The sequence below is a fragment of the Phallusia mammillata genome, chromosome 4 (assembly GCF_965637545.1).
Source record: "Phallusia mammillata chromosome 4, kaPhaMamm4.hap1.1, whole genome shotgun sequence".
Taxonomy (NCBI): domain Eukaryota; kingdom Metazoa; phylum Chordata; class Ascidiacea; order Phlebobranchia; family Ascidiidae; genus Phallusia; species Phallusia mammillata.
Genome location: NC_137255.1, coordinates 14,534,805 through 14,553,832, shown reverse-complemented (window position 1 = coordinate 14,553,832; position 19,028 = coordinate 14,534,805). Strand labels below are relative to the sequence as shown.

The 19,028-nt window shown below is 39.8% G+C and overlaps 2 protein-coding genes across 4 annotated transcripts; one reads left to right on the top strand and one right to left on the bottom strand.

The window, feature by feature from the left end:
• Positions 1 to 566: 566 nt before the first annotated feature.
• LOC145223209 (kelch-like protein 21) lies at positions 567 to 4,653 on the top strand. The gene is made up of 9 exons (XM_080089585.1): positions 567 to 796; positions 955 to 1,138; positions 1,562 to 1,768; positions 2,193 to 2,759; positions 2,943 to 3,079; positions 3,356 to 3,508; positions 3,887 to 4,007; positions 4,102 to 4,193; positions 4,278 to 4,653. Exons 1-9 carry the CDS (start codon positions 724 to 726, stop codon positions 4,400 to 4,402), a joined length of 1,659 nt encoding a protein of 552 aa, XP_079945711.1. The 5' UTR covers positions 567 to 723; the 3' UTR covers positions 4,403 to 4,653.
• LOC145223210 (uncharacterized) lies at positions 4,647 to 17,803 on the bottom strand. Of its 3 annotated transcripts, XM_080089587.1 has the most exons (9): positions 15,400 to 16,920; positions 11,426 to 11,574; positions 9,135 to 9,255; positions 8,737 to 8,870; positions 7,977 to 8,150; positions 7,620 to 7,724; positions 7,217 to 7,363; positions 6,927 to 7,075; positions 4,647 to 5,761 (listed from the first exon to the last, which is right to left on the bottom strand). In XM_080089587.1, exons 1-9 carry the CDS (start codon positions 15,417 to 15,419, stop codon positions 5,639 to 5,641), a joined length of 1,122 nt encoding a protein of 373 aa, XP_079945713.1. In that variant the 5' UTR covers positions 15,420 to 16,920; the 3' UTR covers positions 4,647 to 5,638. The 3 variants fall into 3 exon arrangements, with proteins under 3 accessions (XP_079945713.1, XP_079945712.1, XP_079945714.1); XM_080089586.1 differs by having other exon boundaries at positions 7,620 to 8,150; positions 15,400 to 17,803; XM_080089588.1 differs by lacking the exon at positions 7,977 to 8,150 and having other exon boundaries at positions 15,400 to 16,910.
• Positions 17,804 to 19,028: the final 1,225 nt, after the last annotated feature.

Genomic DNA, 19,028 nt, shown 5'->3' with positions numbered 1-19,028 from the left:
ATAAGATATTAGAGTTTGTAGTAAAACACAACCGCAACCATCTTTTGTAGAGTTTAACTTAGTGACATGTAACCTAATTGGTTGATAAAATGGTAAAAAAAATAAAGATTTGTTGATTAATATAAATGTTGTTGTTTTTTAAAACATAGGTTAAAGTTACATCACGTCACATCTCGCGCTGTCGCACAACGCTGTGCAGCAGCACATCGGTAGAGGAGCAGTTTTCTACATTATTGTTTTAATTTATTTAAAGAGTTTTTTTATTGTAAAGATTGTTGCCTAGGCTATGGGTTTAAACTCCACTAAAGTAAAAATAGATACTCTTAGTCCCTGTTTTTCAAAGATACAAAACAGACGGGCATTACCGACCGTTGCATTTGACGTAAAAGCATACGTACGACTCTGCAGCCTTGCGTTGCGCTGACGTACCACAGACAGCTGTCGCGTATTGCTGAAGTGTAGATATGATGGGACCTAAACGAGGTTAATGGTGGTATACCAGCACTGCACATATCGTTATCAACTTTGTGTCCATGGTCTATTGCCAGAACAGCTTTGGTGTAGATAGGTTAAGTAACGTATAAAACCAACAGTGAAACCCAAAGGCGGCCAGCAGAAAGGAAATGTTTAAATAAGATGGTCACGAGATAATTTACTTATGGCAGATAACAACAGACTTGTTTACAGGTGGGGTCGAGGTTGGCTTCCTAGGCTTTGTAAGGCATGGGGGACTTGACAGGTAATGAGATTATTTTAGAGTCGGGGAAACTTTCACCAGATGACAATGTTGTTACAGGTAGGTTTAATAATAAAATCGAATCGTATAAGGCAGGTGATAACAACTTTTTACAATAATGTAGGAATTATGAAAACACTTAATAAACATACGTTTAGCAGCTTAAAATCCGACACAAAATCGAGTTTTTAAAAAGTTGGTAACCTAACTATTTCCAGTGCTATGTTCCGATGGGGATTTGACTTGCTCCAAAGCGGCGCTAATCGACGCAAGCGATTACGTAAGAGCTTTGCTACAAGGAAACTTCAAGGAAAGGAATCAAGAACATGTTAATCTGACGAACGTTACCCGACGTCTACTACGCAAAATTTTTGCTCTTCATTTTGCACAAGAAACAAATTTGTAAGTAATGGTAAAAAAATAAATAGTTGTGTTAACGATTTTTACCACGTTGCGGGACTAATGCCCGAAGCCTCATAAGTAGCCTATATTTGTTTACCAAATGTGTTTTGTAGGACCCACCGGTATGCTTAAGAAAAACGTGATTGGTAATGAGCGTAATTCTCTTCACTTCGGTACGCTCTGCTTCGTCAAATGTGCGTCACCAGTTTACGGCAAAAGCATTGTTATTATGACTTGTAGATATAAGCGATTGTAAATTGTTTGTTTTGCTTTTGTAACAATGCGAAAATCTTTACTCCAAAATATAACACGAAATATTTCTCTTTACAGGCAACACTAATCTTAAGTCAATGCAAGCTGACCTTTTTTTCTGACAAACCGTATGTCTTAAACTTTCGCTAATTTCTAAGAATATGTTTTAAGGTTTTCGGTGATCAAAGACTTAAATGAAGCCTGGGAGCTTATGAAGATAGCAGATATGTTCGGGTTTGCTGAAAGCTCCAAAATGTTGGATGTTTTCATTTGCAACCGACTTGCAGCTTCCAATCTCGATGAAACCTGTACATTGGCAAGCACGTACTGTCGCGAAGTTGTCATGAAGTCTGTTGTCCGGATGATAGCGCTGTTAAGGTTGTTTTGGCAATAAATGTTTATTTACATTTAAATAAAGTTGTGAGCCGGCCCAAAATTGGGGTCAAAACCCGGTTTAAATCTAAAAGTACATGCCCGAACCCGATTTTGTTCAAATAAAGTCCAAGTGCGATTTTTAAAAGTGAATTGTGTCAGTCCATTTTATTCAAATGTAGGCTCGAACTCGGCCTGAGCAGGCCGGAAACAGGCTTAAACCCGAAAACTTTGTATTTAACAGCAGTGTTTGAAGAAACTAGTGTCATAAACACAAATCATGCATCCATTGTAAACAGAAAAAAAGATTTGTATCTTACAAAATTTCAGGCTATATTTTAAACAACGCAATTCAAGAGATTTTAACATGCCAACTACAAAACCTTGACAGCAGATCAGCATGCTAAAAATCCCTAATGTTTGCACGCAGAAACGGTTTTGACATTCAAGATTGCTCGCATTTAAACTGTCCGAAGAACGGCAAGGTTTACTGCAAATTGGCGACTAACTCTCAAAACCCTCTTCCAAACTCTTCGGCCTCTCCAACGAACACTGGCTCCTCGGAAACTGAGGAGATACAACTGTATAAGTTTACTCACAAGTTTTACTGTATATGTGGTTACGCACTTCGTCCAATTACCGACTGCCACATGGTTGATGCAGACAATCTAACAGAGTTTGTGGAGGATCCACCAAACTTTGCATTACTGGAAAATTACAATTCTGATAGCGATGCTAGCAGTTCCTCAGAGTCAGATGAAGCGTCGTTTAGTCACATAGAATCTGCTTTGCAATTATCTCATCATACCGCAGAGTTTTGTTCCCTTCGCCCATTTCCTGATTCTGTCGTTGAGGATTATACCATTGCCACTGTTGGAACTTATATCTACATTATTGGTGGATTTTACTATGAGAATCTTATAGCGTCGGGTGCAACCTGGCGGTATGACACAAGAAACGACGAATGGCGAAAGATGATTGATCTCAAACACAAAAGGTTTGCGTTTTATACCCTTTGATACCTTTTGTATTAACTTATACCCGTGTTTTAATTGCGGATATATTAAATATAAAAACCTATTATTTCCAAACGAGCTCCATCCAAGCAAACAAATGTTTTTCAAATAATCTGTTTTTTTGTGTGCCAAGACTACTATATTTTTGCAAACCTCTAATTTAGACTGATGCACTGTACGGCTGTAATTGACGATCACATTTATGTGTGTGGAGGTTATGACGGCGAAAATGTGCACAACAGCACAGAGAAATACGACACAAGAAAAGACGTGTGGATCGAAGAACCAAACATGCCTATCGGTGAGGGTTGGGCCATGCGAAGCGTAGCTTAAGCATTTCATCTTTTCCTGTTTATCATGATTTTTTTCAAACAACTTTGAATCGATGATAAACCAAAGGGCATAAACATAAATTAAGCGGCAAATTGTTTCCCAGATAATCAAGCAAAATGTTCATTGGCTCTTAACCAAGGTCTATAAACGAAGCAATGAGCAAATCTGTGCTCAAGATTTGAATTTAGATGGGAAAGGCTTTTGCAATGTAGGTAATTACCTTTAAAGTTTATCGTCTTATTAGGTGTTGGGAACGCTGCTTGTACTGCGCTTCGGGACAGCATTTATGTGGTTTGCGGTCAGTTCGGCTCAAAATCTATTCAAACGACGAGTCAAGTTCAGCAATACGACACTACAAACAGACAGTGGAGCCTTCCTACCGAATACGTTTCACCAGGTACAGTCATTTCACAATTTTGGAAGAACTACTTTTGAATGAGAAAGTCAAACAACCTTGGCTTATAAACAATTTACGTTTGCTGGCTAAATAACGTTTGCTTGTAGAAAGTCACTAATTGTATGCCAGTATGTACAATTTTATTAAATAGTACAGTGATTTCATAGACTGACCAAACATTGCATTTTTTGTTATATTAAGTAGAATATGCCATTACCTGAAGTATTTTTGATGGAATGGATTTACAATCTCATGCAATTAAACGGATAATGCGATTAACCGGTGTGATTAACTATTTCTTTACTATAGACTACCAAACCTAACCCTAAAGTACACCAAAAAATGCCTTTTATAACAAGAGACATTTGTTATGTATAGTGTTCTTTCCCCTCTCGGAATACGGCATGAGTTGTGGAGCTATTGACGACGTGATTTATGTTGTTGGTGGACAGACTGTGCGAGTAGACTGTTACAACGTTATAACTGGTGAATGGAAAAGGTATGGTACACTACTTTGAATTGTGATCCTATGGCACCTTCCCCATATGTTTTGTTAAGTGAAAAAAGTTTCATTTTACCATGTATTCTATTAGACTTGCAAACATGCATAACAGGAGAGTTGGAGCTAACGTCGCGAATTACAGAGGGCGTTTGCTGGTATCTGGAGGTTACGATTACAACTTTGGTAAGATGACATACGTGCAGTAGCAATGTGCAGTTGAATCTGTTTACCGGGCGTTCGTTTCAAATCCTTTGTTTTTTGTTACAGGGACTTTCTTCAATTCCATAGAAGCCTATGATAAGGATACAGACACGTGGTCCATTGTCAGCGCCAGATTACCCGAGCATGCAAGAAACAGCGGACTTTGTTACGTTTTTGACGTAGAAAGATGACGACTTTTACAGGCAAAAATTTTTTTGTGAACAACACTATTGTTGCAGTCAACGGTATGATGCAAAATAGTGAAGCTGAATTACGCTTGTTTCGATTTTGTTGCTGCAATTTATTTTCCCCGTGGTTTGTCAAAATACGATCTTCGAAACTGTTTTTCTCGAATAGTTGCTTTACAAATAACTTGCTTTAGCCCTATCCAGAATACGCTTTTGTTTTGCAGTTTCAAATAATAATAAACTGTTGTTTCTTACTTTTGACATGGTTTATTCGGAAACAGGTATACGTCAGATCGCCGTATATATACAACACTGGTCAGCGCAGCATGCTCCAGTCAATGGCTTTGTGCGAATAAAAAGCAGGCAGAAAGGCACGCATGTTGTACGGTATAGGTTGCGACAAAATATACGCAGGATATAAACGTATAATAATCAATGCAATAAATGGATATACAACTACAGAAAATCGTGGCAGGGATTTGCGATTAGGCTAGTTGTCACAAAAATGCGTTTTTATATAAGCAAGTTTAGCATCTCCACAAAAAACACCAAGGCATTTGCAATTGTTTAAACCAAAACTAGGCAAACGCTTAAAGGAATGATTGTGGTCAGGTATCACCTTATGTTTGTGGGTACACCTGTCCAGTATGACGCATCAGACGGATCCCTGAACTTCGGGACAGCTCTTGTTATGTACAAAATAGTTTCATCACAGTGACGGCAGTGTATCGCCAAACAAACCCTGCTAACTATTAACTTAAAGAGGCAACTGTCCTATAGCGCTTTGACAATAGATTTAAAAAACGGTTTGCAAAAGCTTATGACTTGTTTGGTGGATTAGCTACAGTTTACATAGATGGTGTAGGTAGCAAAAAGGTACACTTGGGCTTTTATTTATTTTAACTACTCGACAAGCTTACCTATAGCCTACTAGCATAATTTGGCAGGTACGAAATGTGCACACAAACTGAATCATTATGTACATATTAAATGAAAAAGGATAAACGAGAGGTGAAATCTATACAACGCTGACGTAGTACAAACTCGAAGCGCTCACATAACTTACGATCTACACTGAAACGCGTTGGAACACGGGTAAAATACAAAATGCGTTAAAACAGAGTCTTTTCTCTCGCGGATAGCAATAGTATTTAGAAATGTCTGCTCGGTCGACGGCGGCACGAGAGGCAGAAGAGTGCGAAGATGGAACTTTTACATTGCGATTGGGCGTGGTGCAAATCATACAGATGTAGCTGTGGTACGAGTGGTTGTTGAATTCACAGAACCAGGAACACTCAGCTCGCTTCCTACAGGTGAGCGTGTAGGCATTGAGTTGAAGCTTTGTGCTCTTCGTGCCGTAGTCTACAAACGCAAAAAATAAGACATAAAACAACTTGTTTAAGTTATACAAAACCTTTTGTTATCTTAAGCATTTCACAACAGCATTCCTAATACAAGTACCCGACTTTCGGTCTTTCCAAATAAGGCAAGCAACAATTTCCCCGTGTCAATTACACAACGTTTGCGCACGTTAAGAATGTCTCAGAATGACGCACTGAGCCGAATTTGTTACTTTGCGGTCATTTTTGGATGGACGAATTCCTCGCAAAGCTGTCATTATGTGGATTTTTGTGGATATACTAGAAGATTAGACCGGACGCTGTAAAACCTATGACACAATTTCCATTGTTCAAGGCGATTTAAGTCATAACTTGCGGCAAACAAACGCGCATGCATTTGTGAATGCTCTATTTATATCACTTGTTGTGGGAGTTTTTACTTATCGCGTCCTGCTGAAGCCTACATGGCTTCAGCCCGGCACAGCTACCTGTCATTTAAACAGCCCGATTGCGCACAACAAACATTTCACGTCAGACAGTCGACAATCAATCAAGTCTCTTGCGGCTAAGGTAAAATTATACATCCGAGACAAGTTGTAGGATAAAGATATCCGCGCAATTTTCTTCCGCAGAGGTGCCACTTACACTCAATTATATACGTAGGAATGATTTCCAACTTGGTGTGGGATTAACGACGAGTTTATTTGTTTACACCTATTATGGCTATTGGGACCTCAGGACAGCCAATTTGGACGTGGGCGTTCCACAATTTGCTTATCCCACTACAAGTCTTTAATGAGTGGTCACTTAAAGCTATTTTGAGTCGCTTTGTGTGTAGAATCCATACTGAGTTTTGTAAGCTGGTGTAATACAACTAGCAGTAAAATTAAAATTTCAGGGGCATTTGTTAAATCCACAATAGCGAATAGGCCAGTCATAGTCACCGCGCGCTTTTTCGCCCTTGAAAACTGACCCATGTGTAACTTACATCTTATTTTTTTGGATTTTTGTACCCAAACACCTCTGCTTTTGTAGCTCTTGTTACTTCCTAGCAAATCCTGTGTTACTTCCTAGTGACTTAACTACGGATTAAGTTTTTTTTTCAAAAAAAAATACAAGCTCTTAGGCCAATGCAGCAAATTTGAAGCCGCAAGGAAAGCAACGACAAGCTTCGGAATAACAAGTACCGTTTTGTTCCACCTTTCGCGTTGCTCCCGCACGCGGTATTTCCCGGTTCGACTTCTGTACAACGCGTAGATGATGACAACCGTCAGGAAAAGGATTAGGATAATGGAGCCTAATACCGCCACAGCTATGATGTAGGAAGGTACACCAGCTAAAAAACAAAGCAAATTATATTAAAACAAATATCAGGGTCAAACACTATGGGAAAGACTATGCCAAATTACTTGCATTAAAACAAACAACAAACATAATTCGAGGTTATGATATTAAAATGCAAAACTTGTTTACTGACCTGTTGCTAATCGTTTTTCGCAATGTTTTCCTTGGAATCCTTTTGGACAAACACATTCAGAGCTCGCGTAATTGATGTTTGCTTTCGTATCTTTGCTCGAAATAACCCACTCGCATTTGCCACCGTTCTTGCAATCTTTAGGGCAGTCTGTGGGAATTGAAAAAAAAATGAAAGCCAGACCAGATATTAATTGCAAATTTTAACAGCACTTTCATAAAACTAAATTTGTTTTTATGCACAATATGTCCTGATAGCTAGGAGTCAAACGACTTAAACAACAAATTAATAATGTAATAATGATGTTTAGGATGACGATGGTTGTCATGCAAAGACACATTTATACGCATGATGCAAACATCACACACAAATGCAATATGTCACAAAAAATTAAATACAAACTTACTGTTTACGGTTGTTTCTGGACCAGCGATGGCTAGAGTGCTGCCCGCTACAGCGGGTCGGTCGCTGGCTGTTGCAGGGGCTGATGTTTTCGCAGTCATGGTCGTATCTGGCAAGATTGTAACCGTTTCAGTCGTCGAAATGACAACGACCTGAGGGGTCGTCGATTCGGTAACTAAGCCAGTACCACGTGACGGGCTTGCGGCTTCTGAGGCCGCCACGTCTTTACTAGTAGTCGACGTAATGCGCGTTTGCACACTAGTGGCGGTAGTGAGCTTTAATTCAGTGCTAGTCGAGGCACTCGTTACTGTCGATCGCTCGGTAGGGACAGGCGCAGTGGTCGTGGGTGCAGACGTTTCACCTTCAGTAACAGCTTGGGTGGTGGTAGTGGTGATGATGGTACTTGTTGTGCCGGTGGTGGACTCGGTACTTGGGGTCGGTTCGGTTACGACGTGACTGGTAGTTTCCGGCGTTGTTTCGTTTGTCGAATAAGACGTGGTGAAGTTCGACGTCTCTGGGGCTACTGTCGTGTTATCTGCGACCCACAAGAACGAGTTGGCTATGGAAACCCACGTCACATGGTACTGGTTAGAAAAGCATGCGGATAATACCGTAAGCAAGATCGCACGTTTGCAGCGCGTTCGTCGCCGGTATTGAAAACTTTTGATGATTATAATTAGAACAAAGAAACGGAAAGGAAACACAGATATATCTCCAGGAAAATCGCGTCCCATGGCTTGATATAGTCGGGTCCGTCCAACAAAGACGTAACAAGAGGAAAACAAAGCTTGAGACAGCAAAGCAGGATTAAGAGGTTTGGACTGATGTCAGATGCCGAATCAAAGTGAAACAATATAAATGTACAGCGGTTAAGTCTCATTCTTTTGTTAACTACTCAAAGTTGTTTGTGTGCAAGCCAAACTTCTAAGGAACACGACGTAATAAATCGTACCTAGAAGTCTGACAACGCGAAGAATCTTAAACCACGTCGAAAAATATGGGATGATCGCTAAGTGGAATTTCTCAGTCAGTTGGACGCACAGGATGATGCAGGTTAGAAGAAAGTCAATCCATGCAACAGACATGCTATAGATGCTTGGTAAAAATACCGGTAAACTCACCTCCTGGGTAAACGCGATGGTAATGACGGAAGGTCCTCGTCTCTTCGAGTCGAGCATCCTTGTGGAAACGCGTTATATTCATGATGATGCACATTTCAAGCAACACGGAGTAGCTGAGAGACTCGCACTCAAAACTAAAAGGGTTTAAGTTATAGTTGATATCAGTTATTTCAAAATCCCAAGTGTATTTTTGTGTTTAATTTTTTTATTGCGGTGGTCGAAATGCAGTTATTTTGAACGGGTTAACCAGATCTTTCGACACGTTTCCACTATAAACGCGCAATAAGTTTGTTAGCTTTTCTTCTAATTTAATTCGTACATACAGATTAAATACAATAACATATTCATCTTGTATTCTTTAAATTTAGGTTAAAACATTTATAACATGTGGAACTTACTCTGTTTTTCTGCAGCATATAGCAATACAATCATCGAACGAGGTATTGTTGTATATGATGAAATGCTCTTTGACACCTCGTAAAAAGGTGTTTTCGAATCCTTCCCACGACTTTAGACATTCTGCCAAAGAAAACAATTAATGTTTGGCTGTTTAAGTATGGGACTAGTCAAACCATATATGCATTGTTACGTATGCAAGTCAGATGCAATGCACACCGGACAGAGCTTTTGGCTCGGAAGTTTAGCGGATCAATTTTGTGCCCAGTAATCCTTAAAAATGTCCAAATATCGCAATCGGGCGCCAGGCAGGGATTATCCTGCAGAGGAATTTGATCTCGTGGAGTTGGATGGTGAGACGCAAATCCGGGCTGGGTTAGAGTCTTTGCCGTGACATTATTTCAAGATGGCGGGAGGCGCTTGTCACAAACAAACTCTGACTGACGTCAGACACGCGCGTGATCTTGCTGGACGCTGTACACAAGCAAGGTCGGTGGCGCATAATGTGTCCTGTCGTGCATCACCCTTTAAACCAGTGACATGTGCAAATCGTTTTTGCGCGCAGTACCACGAAGATTGTTTATCATTTTGTTCGAGTCTTCAACTGGCGAAATGACACACAGAAAATTGCCTCCTAAATTATCGCCCAGTCTCGCCGAAACATTTCGTTCTTCAAGGAACGTTCTAGCAAAAAGGATATTTTTAGATTCAAATTAGGTTACACGAAGAGTATGATTTAACAATAACCTTGATAAGCGGATTCAAAATAATTATTTTGTTATATTTTGCACACATACCACCCTATAGTGTTTTACACAGACATAATAATTATGTTTAAAAGACTCCTCTGAGTTTTCCTGTGTGTCCGTGATTAAGCTACATCACAGTATGCAAAGTGGCCTCCACTTACGTAACGATTCGAAGGACTCGGGTCAGCCACGAAACAGACACATCAAAATCAAACAAAACCAGGCAGGCCACGACTTTCGTGCGCTGGCTATTCTTGCGATGTTGTCGTTGCAGTTGCCGCGGGCAAAGACAAAAGTTTGATTGCGCCTACACTTGTCGTTCCTATTGTTCCGTGCCAGGACGCACCGCACGACGACGCTCTTTGATGTTGTGATAATACAATTAGGGATAAAACGAAGAGATCACACACGCCATTTTACGTAAAGCAATGTTTTTTTTGTTCTAAATCAAATGGTATGCAATCCACTTCAACGCAGTTGAGCGTCTTCGGATTTTTTAAGTTTTAAGACCGAAAAGCCAGTTGTTTTGGAAAGACATGACTTGCTGTGACCTTACTGGGATCAAATTGCGAAATCGTGCATACGATACCATCTAGGCGGCACCAACGCTCACGCAGTTTACATAAAACCACGAACACGAATGCTCCTGGTTTGCTCAACTTAAATTGTTGGCCTTTTCAGCTGTGTTACGCAGAAAGTCTAAGCATGTTGAGTACATCTATGCATTTTCGTGTGTATTTAAAACATACGTGGATATTAAGTTTCCTAGGAGTGGCAATTATACGCATGTTGCAGTGTAACTGTGGGACAAGTGTACTTTAACCCAAGTTTACTCTCACCGCGGAAATACCATAAGCTGCGATGACAGCCTGTATTTAGTTCGTATCCTATGGTACATTGCTTTTTTTAAATACTACTTTATCGCAGATAAAATCTACAGTAGGCGTATGACTATCTTTGCTAAATGAGATTCAGATGGATTCTCCCTACAAAGTTATCACGTCTTTGATGTTGACTGTCAACACTGGCGAAGAGCGGTGACCGAACATTTTCATTTAATATGTTACCATTTGGCCTCACCAGCTGCCATAAGTAAGATTTACAGTTTGATCGAAGCTCCTCAATGTACTGAGGGTTAAATGATTGCGACCTCCGAGTTACGCGCCGTGGAAGGTTTGTTGTTAATATAAATTCTGAACAACTAAGCAAGGTTTCGTTGCCGGAATTTGGTTATGGGACGAGTTAGTACTGTGAAAGGCGTTGATTTCTGCAACGAATCGCAATGACAACCGTGTCCTTGACTCACTTCTACCATCCTGAGTGTTATCTGGCTAATACACACTAAGGACTGAGCTATAGGACAATGACCATTTGCGCTTAAAGAACAGCAAACAGCAAAAACTATCCCTACAAATGAGTTTCGGAAGTTTGTAAAAACTATATATGTTTTGATCAAAGTGTTGGACAGCAAGGCACAATACTACAATCACGGCAAGCATTCGAATTTGATCAAAACGAATTTATTAAAAATAACGAAATTGTACCTTCATCTTTGGTTGTAGTTTCAGCCGGAACAGCAGTTGCATCTGCACTTCCTTCTGGAATCGCGTTTTGTTTGACAACTACGTCTCCCGATACTTGGTGACCACAAACCATAAATACCAGAACGACTGCACACCACATTTTCGAAATCCTGCATACAAAATTGTTGGACACCGATAAAATTAAATCAACAGATCATAAAAATCACGTTAGATAATGATGTAATTAGAACAAAATGTGAGAGGGGTCAACAACCAAGATAAACATTATGTATAGTTATTTATTTTAGAAGGTGTGGAGACACGAAACGACACTCATCAATAGCACAGCAAAATGCGCAGAACAACTTTGGCTGATCTAAATGAGTGTCATCGTAATTTGCAGCATATATTCCGAGTGAATGTGGTAGTAAACTCTAACCAAGTCAAAATTATCGACTGTTTAGATTGAGTGTCTTATTGATGTTGCCCTAACCCCCATTCGGGTTTCGAAACAGATGCAAAATTGGTGGTTTTCTGCCAGTCGTAGCCTCCAAACTATGAGATTCATGCGGCCAGCAAGTGCAATTAGTTTGTCGTGTCCGCAATATTGGGTGGTGATGGACGCTCATTGCGTGCGGGCAGGGCGACAAAACCGCAGCGCGTCGATAATTCGCATGCGCAAAGTGTCAGGTTTATTTTGTCAAGCGACCTGGAAAGGATGGACACGATACGTCATGACATTATCTGGCAAGCTCCGCAGGCTATGAACGGACCAACGCCGTCATAAACGGACTACACGACCGATTCAGCGCTGACCGCTTCCACTAAGCACCCTGCTTTTTGACCAGACAATTTATACCTTATAACAGCATTTTTATGGACGGAAATTAACCTTTAGCGAAAAGGCTATTCTAGAAGTGAGGAACCTTTGCGCAATAACCGTGCGTTACAACCTACAACATGAAAATGCTGTTTGTCATAACAGAGAGAAACTGTGTCAACTGTGCATAGCACATCCTTTATCAAATTGCTGTCACATTCGTTGAGAACGTTACCCACTAAGTCGCGAAATGTTGTTATCCTGATGCTGCACACGAGCCTTTTCTACGCATTAAATAATTCATATCACGCAACAGAGCGAAATAAAACTTAATTAAGCCAGCATCTGATAAAATTTGTGTACACCACCGCGACAAGAAAGAGGTAATGCCTGAACAATTTGCTCTATACATCAAAGCTTTGTGTTTAAACTAAAGCCATCAGCCTGTCTACGTGCTGTATCCAAAATTTTTAATGTGTTCCAGAAAATATCTTGTTTTTAAATTATTTGCATCTTTAGATCTTTACTCAAGACATTTTAGGTCACTCTGTTCTCTTTTTTCTTAACGTTAAAACGAATAATAACCATGTAATGCATATTTCGTTGTAACATATTGCGTGATTGTGAAAAGCACCCTTAATTGATAAGGTCGGCTTTCTTTGATGATTTTTATCTTAAAGGCAAAGATTTGCGCCAAGATGTTATCTCACAATGTTTCATGCTGATTTCCAATGGGTCCGTGTGTTTAAAGTCTTGTAGAATGTTGCTCGAACTTCGTCAAAGGGTTCACATTGTCAAACACTGGATGCTTTTCGACAAACTGTTAAAATCTATACATCTCGTTCATCTATTCTAGAACATGTAATGGGACAAACGAGGTCATTTTCCCCCCTTTTTTGTTGTTTATAATTTTTTAGGCATTAGATAGATTTCTACATTCCGTAAATACGTGATGCCTTTTTGTCAAAATGGGAGAATAATTCTTTGCCGCAAAACAGCAGGTGTCCATCTTAACCTGACAGGATAATTGCCGAGATGACAATAGTGCGAATTCCTTATTGAAAAAAGACCATTAATTTTCTGTGTACGCCAACCCAGATCTTCATTGAGTACTTGTGATGCCCAGGAAGGAAACGTCAATGGCGTTGTTGTTGACCATGTTACGAGAGTCGTTAACTGACCAATTCGCGTATTGTGAGGAATGTGGATCGCACCATGAGAGAGGGTAAAGTTACGAGCTCGTGCGCACTGCGTCGAAATATCATTTACAAACCAAGGGCAAGAGCAATTACGTGTCGATATGGGCTTGTTCATTACGCTGCTTTGTGGCATATAAAACAGAGCTATAATCGACGACGTAAACATAAGATTTAATATGAAGCCATTACCTCGTGTAAATATGATTGACAGCAGCAATGGGCATGTGCATATGTTTAATCAGAACCAATACACATCATAAATTGCTTTGATTTATATACAATGACGTTCTAAAGCTTCTTCGTTGTCAAACCATAAACAGCTGTTTAGGTACAATAGTTTTTATGCTATACTTGTGACAGGTGACTTTTAAATCACATGTTTACACCCAAGCAAATTTCAAAAACCACAGTATATTGTATCAACACAGCGCACGGATTTCACCTTACCATCTCGGAAAATCCGTGACGTAAACTACACAAGTAAAAGCGATTTGAGCTTCTTACGTGATGTCACAAGCACTCATGGCTGTGTTTTGGCCTTCACGATCGCGCACGCTTTAAATTCGGATTTAGGGATTAAAGTAACAATGCAATGCGAAATTTCGTACTCTAAATGGAGAAAATGACGTAACAGCAACGATAGAATTAAAATATAGAACTTTTAGTTCTTGGAAGCGTAAACGGAATGTCCCAGTTGTGGTTGGGTGCAGTTTTAGTTTTAACTTCTGGTTGAAAACCTAATGACAGCACATTATTTTTGAAAGGGAACCGAAATCGCGTCAGAAACGTAATGTGGATGGAACTTTAGTCTAATATCTGACAAAGAAAGATGTTACCAAGCAAGTCCCTTAGCATGACATACGACACACGCCCATCGCACTTCCATTCAGAACCACGTTTCTGACACGACGACAATGGTTTTGGTTTACAAATATTGACGTATCGTGTTGCGTGAGAACCAACTCTCATTTTCAGCTTCTTAGGTTATATCCTTTTAATACACGACAGAAAGACGGGACTTTTGACGGCTTTGAAGTGACTTTTAATCGAAACAGCCCATGCTTAAAATACACAACATAGTGTAAAGCCTGAGATGTTTTCCTGAATAAATTTGGCACATTGGATCTTATAGTGGTTACCACCAGATAAATTGCGCAGTGATTTACATTGCAAACCATATTTTTTTATTTTAACGCCAAAAACTGATTGGTGTGATAGGCTACTAACTACCTTACATTGATAGCTAGAATCTGGTAAAGACCGTAATGAAGCCTATGTGAATCTTAATCTTAAAATCTTAAGGACGAATGACTTAATGTTTTTCATGATATTGAATCGATTTTTGACCAGTATGCCGCAGCTGCAATGATTTGTTGGAGACATCTCTGCCTTGTCAGGACGCTACGCAAGTAAGTGGCTAATGTGAGATCAAAAGGCCGCTGGGTGTTGCCCGTCGCGCAGCCTCCCGTAATCATTGATCTTTAAAAAACAAGCAAACCACAGCGGCATTTTTCCAATCAATTATCTGGCTATTTCTGCGCGCTCCAGGCCCGATTGCACGGAAATGCGATGCGATTTAGTTTGCGGTTGTCCGGAGGCAAGTGTTCCGCCCAAATATGGCTTTAAGAAGATGAAGCTGATTCACAAATATATATATACATATATATATATACATATGCATGTTGATTTAAAAACGCTTGTGACCAGTTCGAAGATTTTGAATTTTTTGTCGGAGATTACTTTTTCACATTGAACCCAAAAATATGCGACTACAAACTATTTTGTTTTCCACTTATAATGAATCCATAAGCGTGAAATTTTAGATGTAAATTTTTAAACACCGGGTTTGTAATAAAAAAATAACGCATGTTCCTGATTGATCGTGGTGCATAAACAAAGACACCACATAGAGAATATGCTCAAGTAAATCCATTGATTAACCAGCATAACACACACACACAAATACATATTCCTACCTTGATTTGCAAAAGTCCATTGTTGATTAAAAGATAAATCTTCCCTGTTTTCTTGTCGAGTATTTGATATTTATCAAACTCTGCCTTTAGTCGTAACAACGGCTTCTCTGCTCACTCAAGTTTCTGAGATGATTTGTATCAAGGAGCCAGACACGGATCTGAACCGAATGTGACGCCCAGCTAAGGTTTGGCTGCGGCGAGATAATATTGGCTTGCACCCGGTCCTCAATGGGGAAAGGTTGCCGATTAAGCTTGGGTATGGCTTCCAGCTGCAGATCGTGATTTTAACAAGTGATGGTCCGAAGCAACAGAGTTTAGTTATTTCTATTGATGCCTGATAGCCTTAAGCGAGAAGAAAAAATGCAGACTGCTTTAATTTGCGACTCAGCGTGCCAATTAATATCCGTCGAACTCCGAGTGTTTCGACTAATTAAGTGTTTGCGCGCAGGCGAGAGCATTTTTGTCTGTTTGCTCTGAAGGCCTACAGTAGTGTCGCGGCATCATGTAAATACACCCACATGATCAACTATAGGCCATTACAAACATAACCGCGTTTATTGCTGTCAGTAATTGGGATGCTTATCGACCCATCAACGACGCCTCAAAATCAATCGAATTGCACTAGGACACTTAAGTTGCACTCCAAAAAAACTTATGCAGGACTAACTAAACATATAACTGCACAACATGGGCGTAAAGCTACCTAATGTACACACCCCCATCCACTTGAACAGCACCTAATACTATGGACACGTTTCCTGCCGGACTTGCTATTTAACCGCAGTGCATCTCTGTCACCAGAAGTTTAGAGCCCGAAGCAGTTTACCGGCCCTTATTATTGCAGTCAAATTGCCACGCTCGGTACTTAATGATACGTCTTTTTGACATTCCCGCTACCAAACTCCCCTAAAAACCTTTCACATTTAGTCATCCTTTACTGTAACCCGCCAGCGATTTTCGGAACCAACCTGTTCACAGAAAAACTCAGAATTCGCTCACCAAGAATCGAACGCACTTTTTCCGCGCATTTTTACCGGTAAATCGGGTCACTAATGATATTAAACTTGTACAACCTTCAACAGCTTCTCAGTTGCTTTCCTGCTACGTCACGAATGGCTTATGAGGAGTCGCTGCATTATTCAGGAGATAAGTTTCTTGAGAAATGCGCACACAATCTCCTCATCAACAACAGCTCGGTTTCGTGTAAACCGCCCAAGAACATAGTAACGTAGTAATAACGAATAGGCGATCCTGTTCCGAAATCATTGCCATTTAGCTGATGGGAACTATGCTTGGGTGGGATTAAGGGCGTTAGTTAATTAATATTTAATAGGAACGAATAAAAAAACACGACTGTAAGAAAAACGAACTCCGCTGAGTTTCAAACCACGGAAATCGCTCGAAGCTAAGGAAAAACATGAAGAGGAAAATATCTAATGACTTAATACGAAAACTCTGCAACGATGTTTAGTAAAATGTGTTTGTAGGTTATTTATTTTCATGCCGCTCCCGAATTGTTTCTACTGTTTTTTTTGTTTTTTTTTATTATTAAACTGCACGTTTCCCTTCTTTAGCTATCAATTTTTTGTCTTTAGAATTTTCTACTTTTCCTGGAAGAAGCGAGTGGATGTCTAATCACATACGACAACAATAAACAATCGGGTCTCGACTTAGCCCCGATAACACAGGACGCCCCGTATAAATGCGGTATAAGCGAAACGTGCAAGTCACGACCATTGTTGTTTGTAACTTCGCCAAGGTGTGTCTGCTGTAGCTGATATGGCTCGACATTTCTCGTTTACTTTTTTGGTTGCCATTTAAAAATACAAGGAATCCACAATCCTATCAATCCTTTACCAGCTCCCACTTTTTGAACTCACTGCGCTCCGACTCTCCCTTTTTCTTAAATTCCATTGTTTAAAGTCCTAGGTTTATATCTGTAGCTTACGCTGCCGTTAGGTAATTTTGTATTATGCTAAACTTTAGGTTTTGCGTTGGTCGTCTGGGTTTTTTATACTTTGTCATAAGACTAAAAATTCGAGTGCCGAGAGCAATTTTTGAAACTTTCTGCTTCAGTTTTAAATTTTGTCAGAAAACCAGTGCCACGCGACCTAATACAAACGAGCAAAATTTTCGAGTAAACAGTTCAACATCTAAAAATCGTTCGGTCTCACTTATCGCCAGTTTATACTTAAACAAAATACAACATTGCGAGCATGCCTTCGACGACCGAAGTTGATAGTCCACGTGTCCGTATGCGTGTTTTGCCATAACACCTCACATCAACTGCCCTCCAGCCTAACACTTCTTTCTTGACCATAAACATATCGGCTTGTATTGGATCTGAACTTGGCCGTACCTAACACCATCCTTTATTAAACTTGACACGACTGCTTCGCGCCACATGGTAACACAACTACCTATATGTTGCTGATATTTTTCTCGGTATCCACCCTAACTGTTCTGTAATTTGATTTCCTGATATCTTGTATCGCGCAAGGTGTCAGTTATTTTCAGCCAGCAAGTGAAAGAAAAAGGGAATGGCTCTTCCATCCACAGACTTCCAATCTTCCAATCGCGCGGTTGCGTGTCGTTTTCATGTTAATTCTGTAATTGTTTATGACTGCCCAATTAGACGCGTAATAAACGATCGATAATCAAGACTTGGTCAAAATACGTGGCTGGGACCTGATACAGCACAAACCTTTTTTCTTATTCAACATAGCAAATCACAAACTTTGACTTAGTTAAAACAAATAAACCAAAATTAAGACAAACACTAGCTGAACGTGTCAGAACGTGACAAACAGACGACTATTTTACCCACTTATTTTCTTTGCACCTTGTTCAAGTACAAGGCAAACGTGCAATGGCAAATGGGTGCGTTTCGCCAATTGCAGTTGTTTCTTTCGCGCGTATGTCCCAATTGGCTGTCGTTTGCCCCCAGGGGAACAAGCAATGATATGGCAAGCAACGGACCTCGTTCGTTTTTGACAATCTGTTTTGGTCAAGCAAACAAACCAAACACGCTACGAAATGTCTGGATAAGCTGAAACGATCATAACTACATTAGGGTTTGGCACATGCGTAAAATACAATTTGGTTTAGTTGTAGCTTGTTCACCAGGAATTTAGGGTTAATTCAGAATTATCTTCACCAACACTAAATTGCACATGCGGATTTAGTCAATAAATTCCTTACTTGTTATCAGTGTGTATATTTGTCGGCATGACACTTTTTGCCCTAGGTCATAAGAAATTAATTAAATCTATTTTAGAGATTAGAACCGTAGAAAATTTACTTTTAAATAAGAGTCACAACACCAAACCAAAACGACGCTTAATTTTAAAGCGAGTCGTTTTAAACTTGTTTGTTTGCTTGTTAACAATGTAAATTCTCATTAGGTAAAACAATGCAGTATATAGAATTTGCTTCTATTCATCCAAAACAAATTTGCCCATAGTCACTTCAAATTGGTTTAGCATTTCCGGGCTGTGAAAGGAAAGCAATAGCGTTTAACTTTAATGCTAATAGAAAAACATAACAAACTGAAAAAAGAACTTCTAACGATTTGTACAAAAGGGTGACAAGCAATCAGTTATTAAGTTCAATTGCTCCTTCCTTAAATC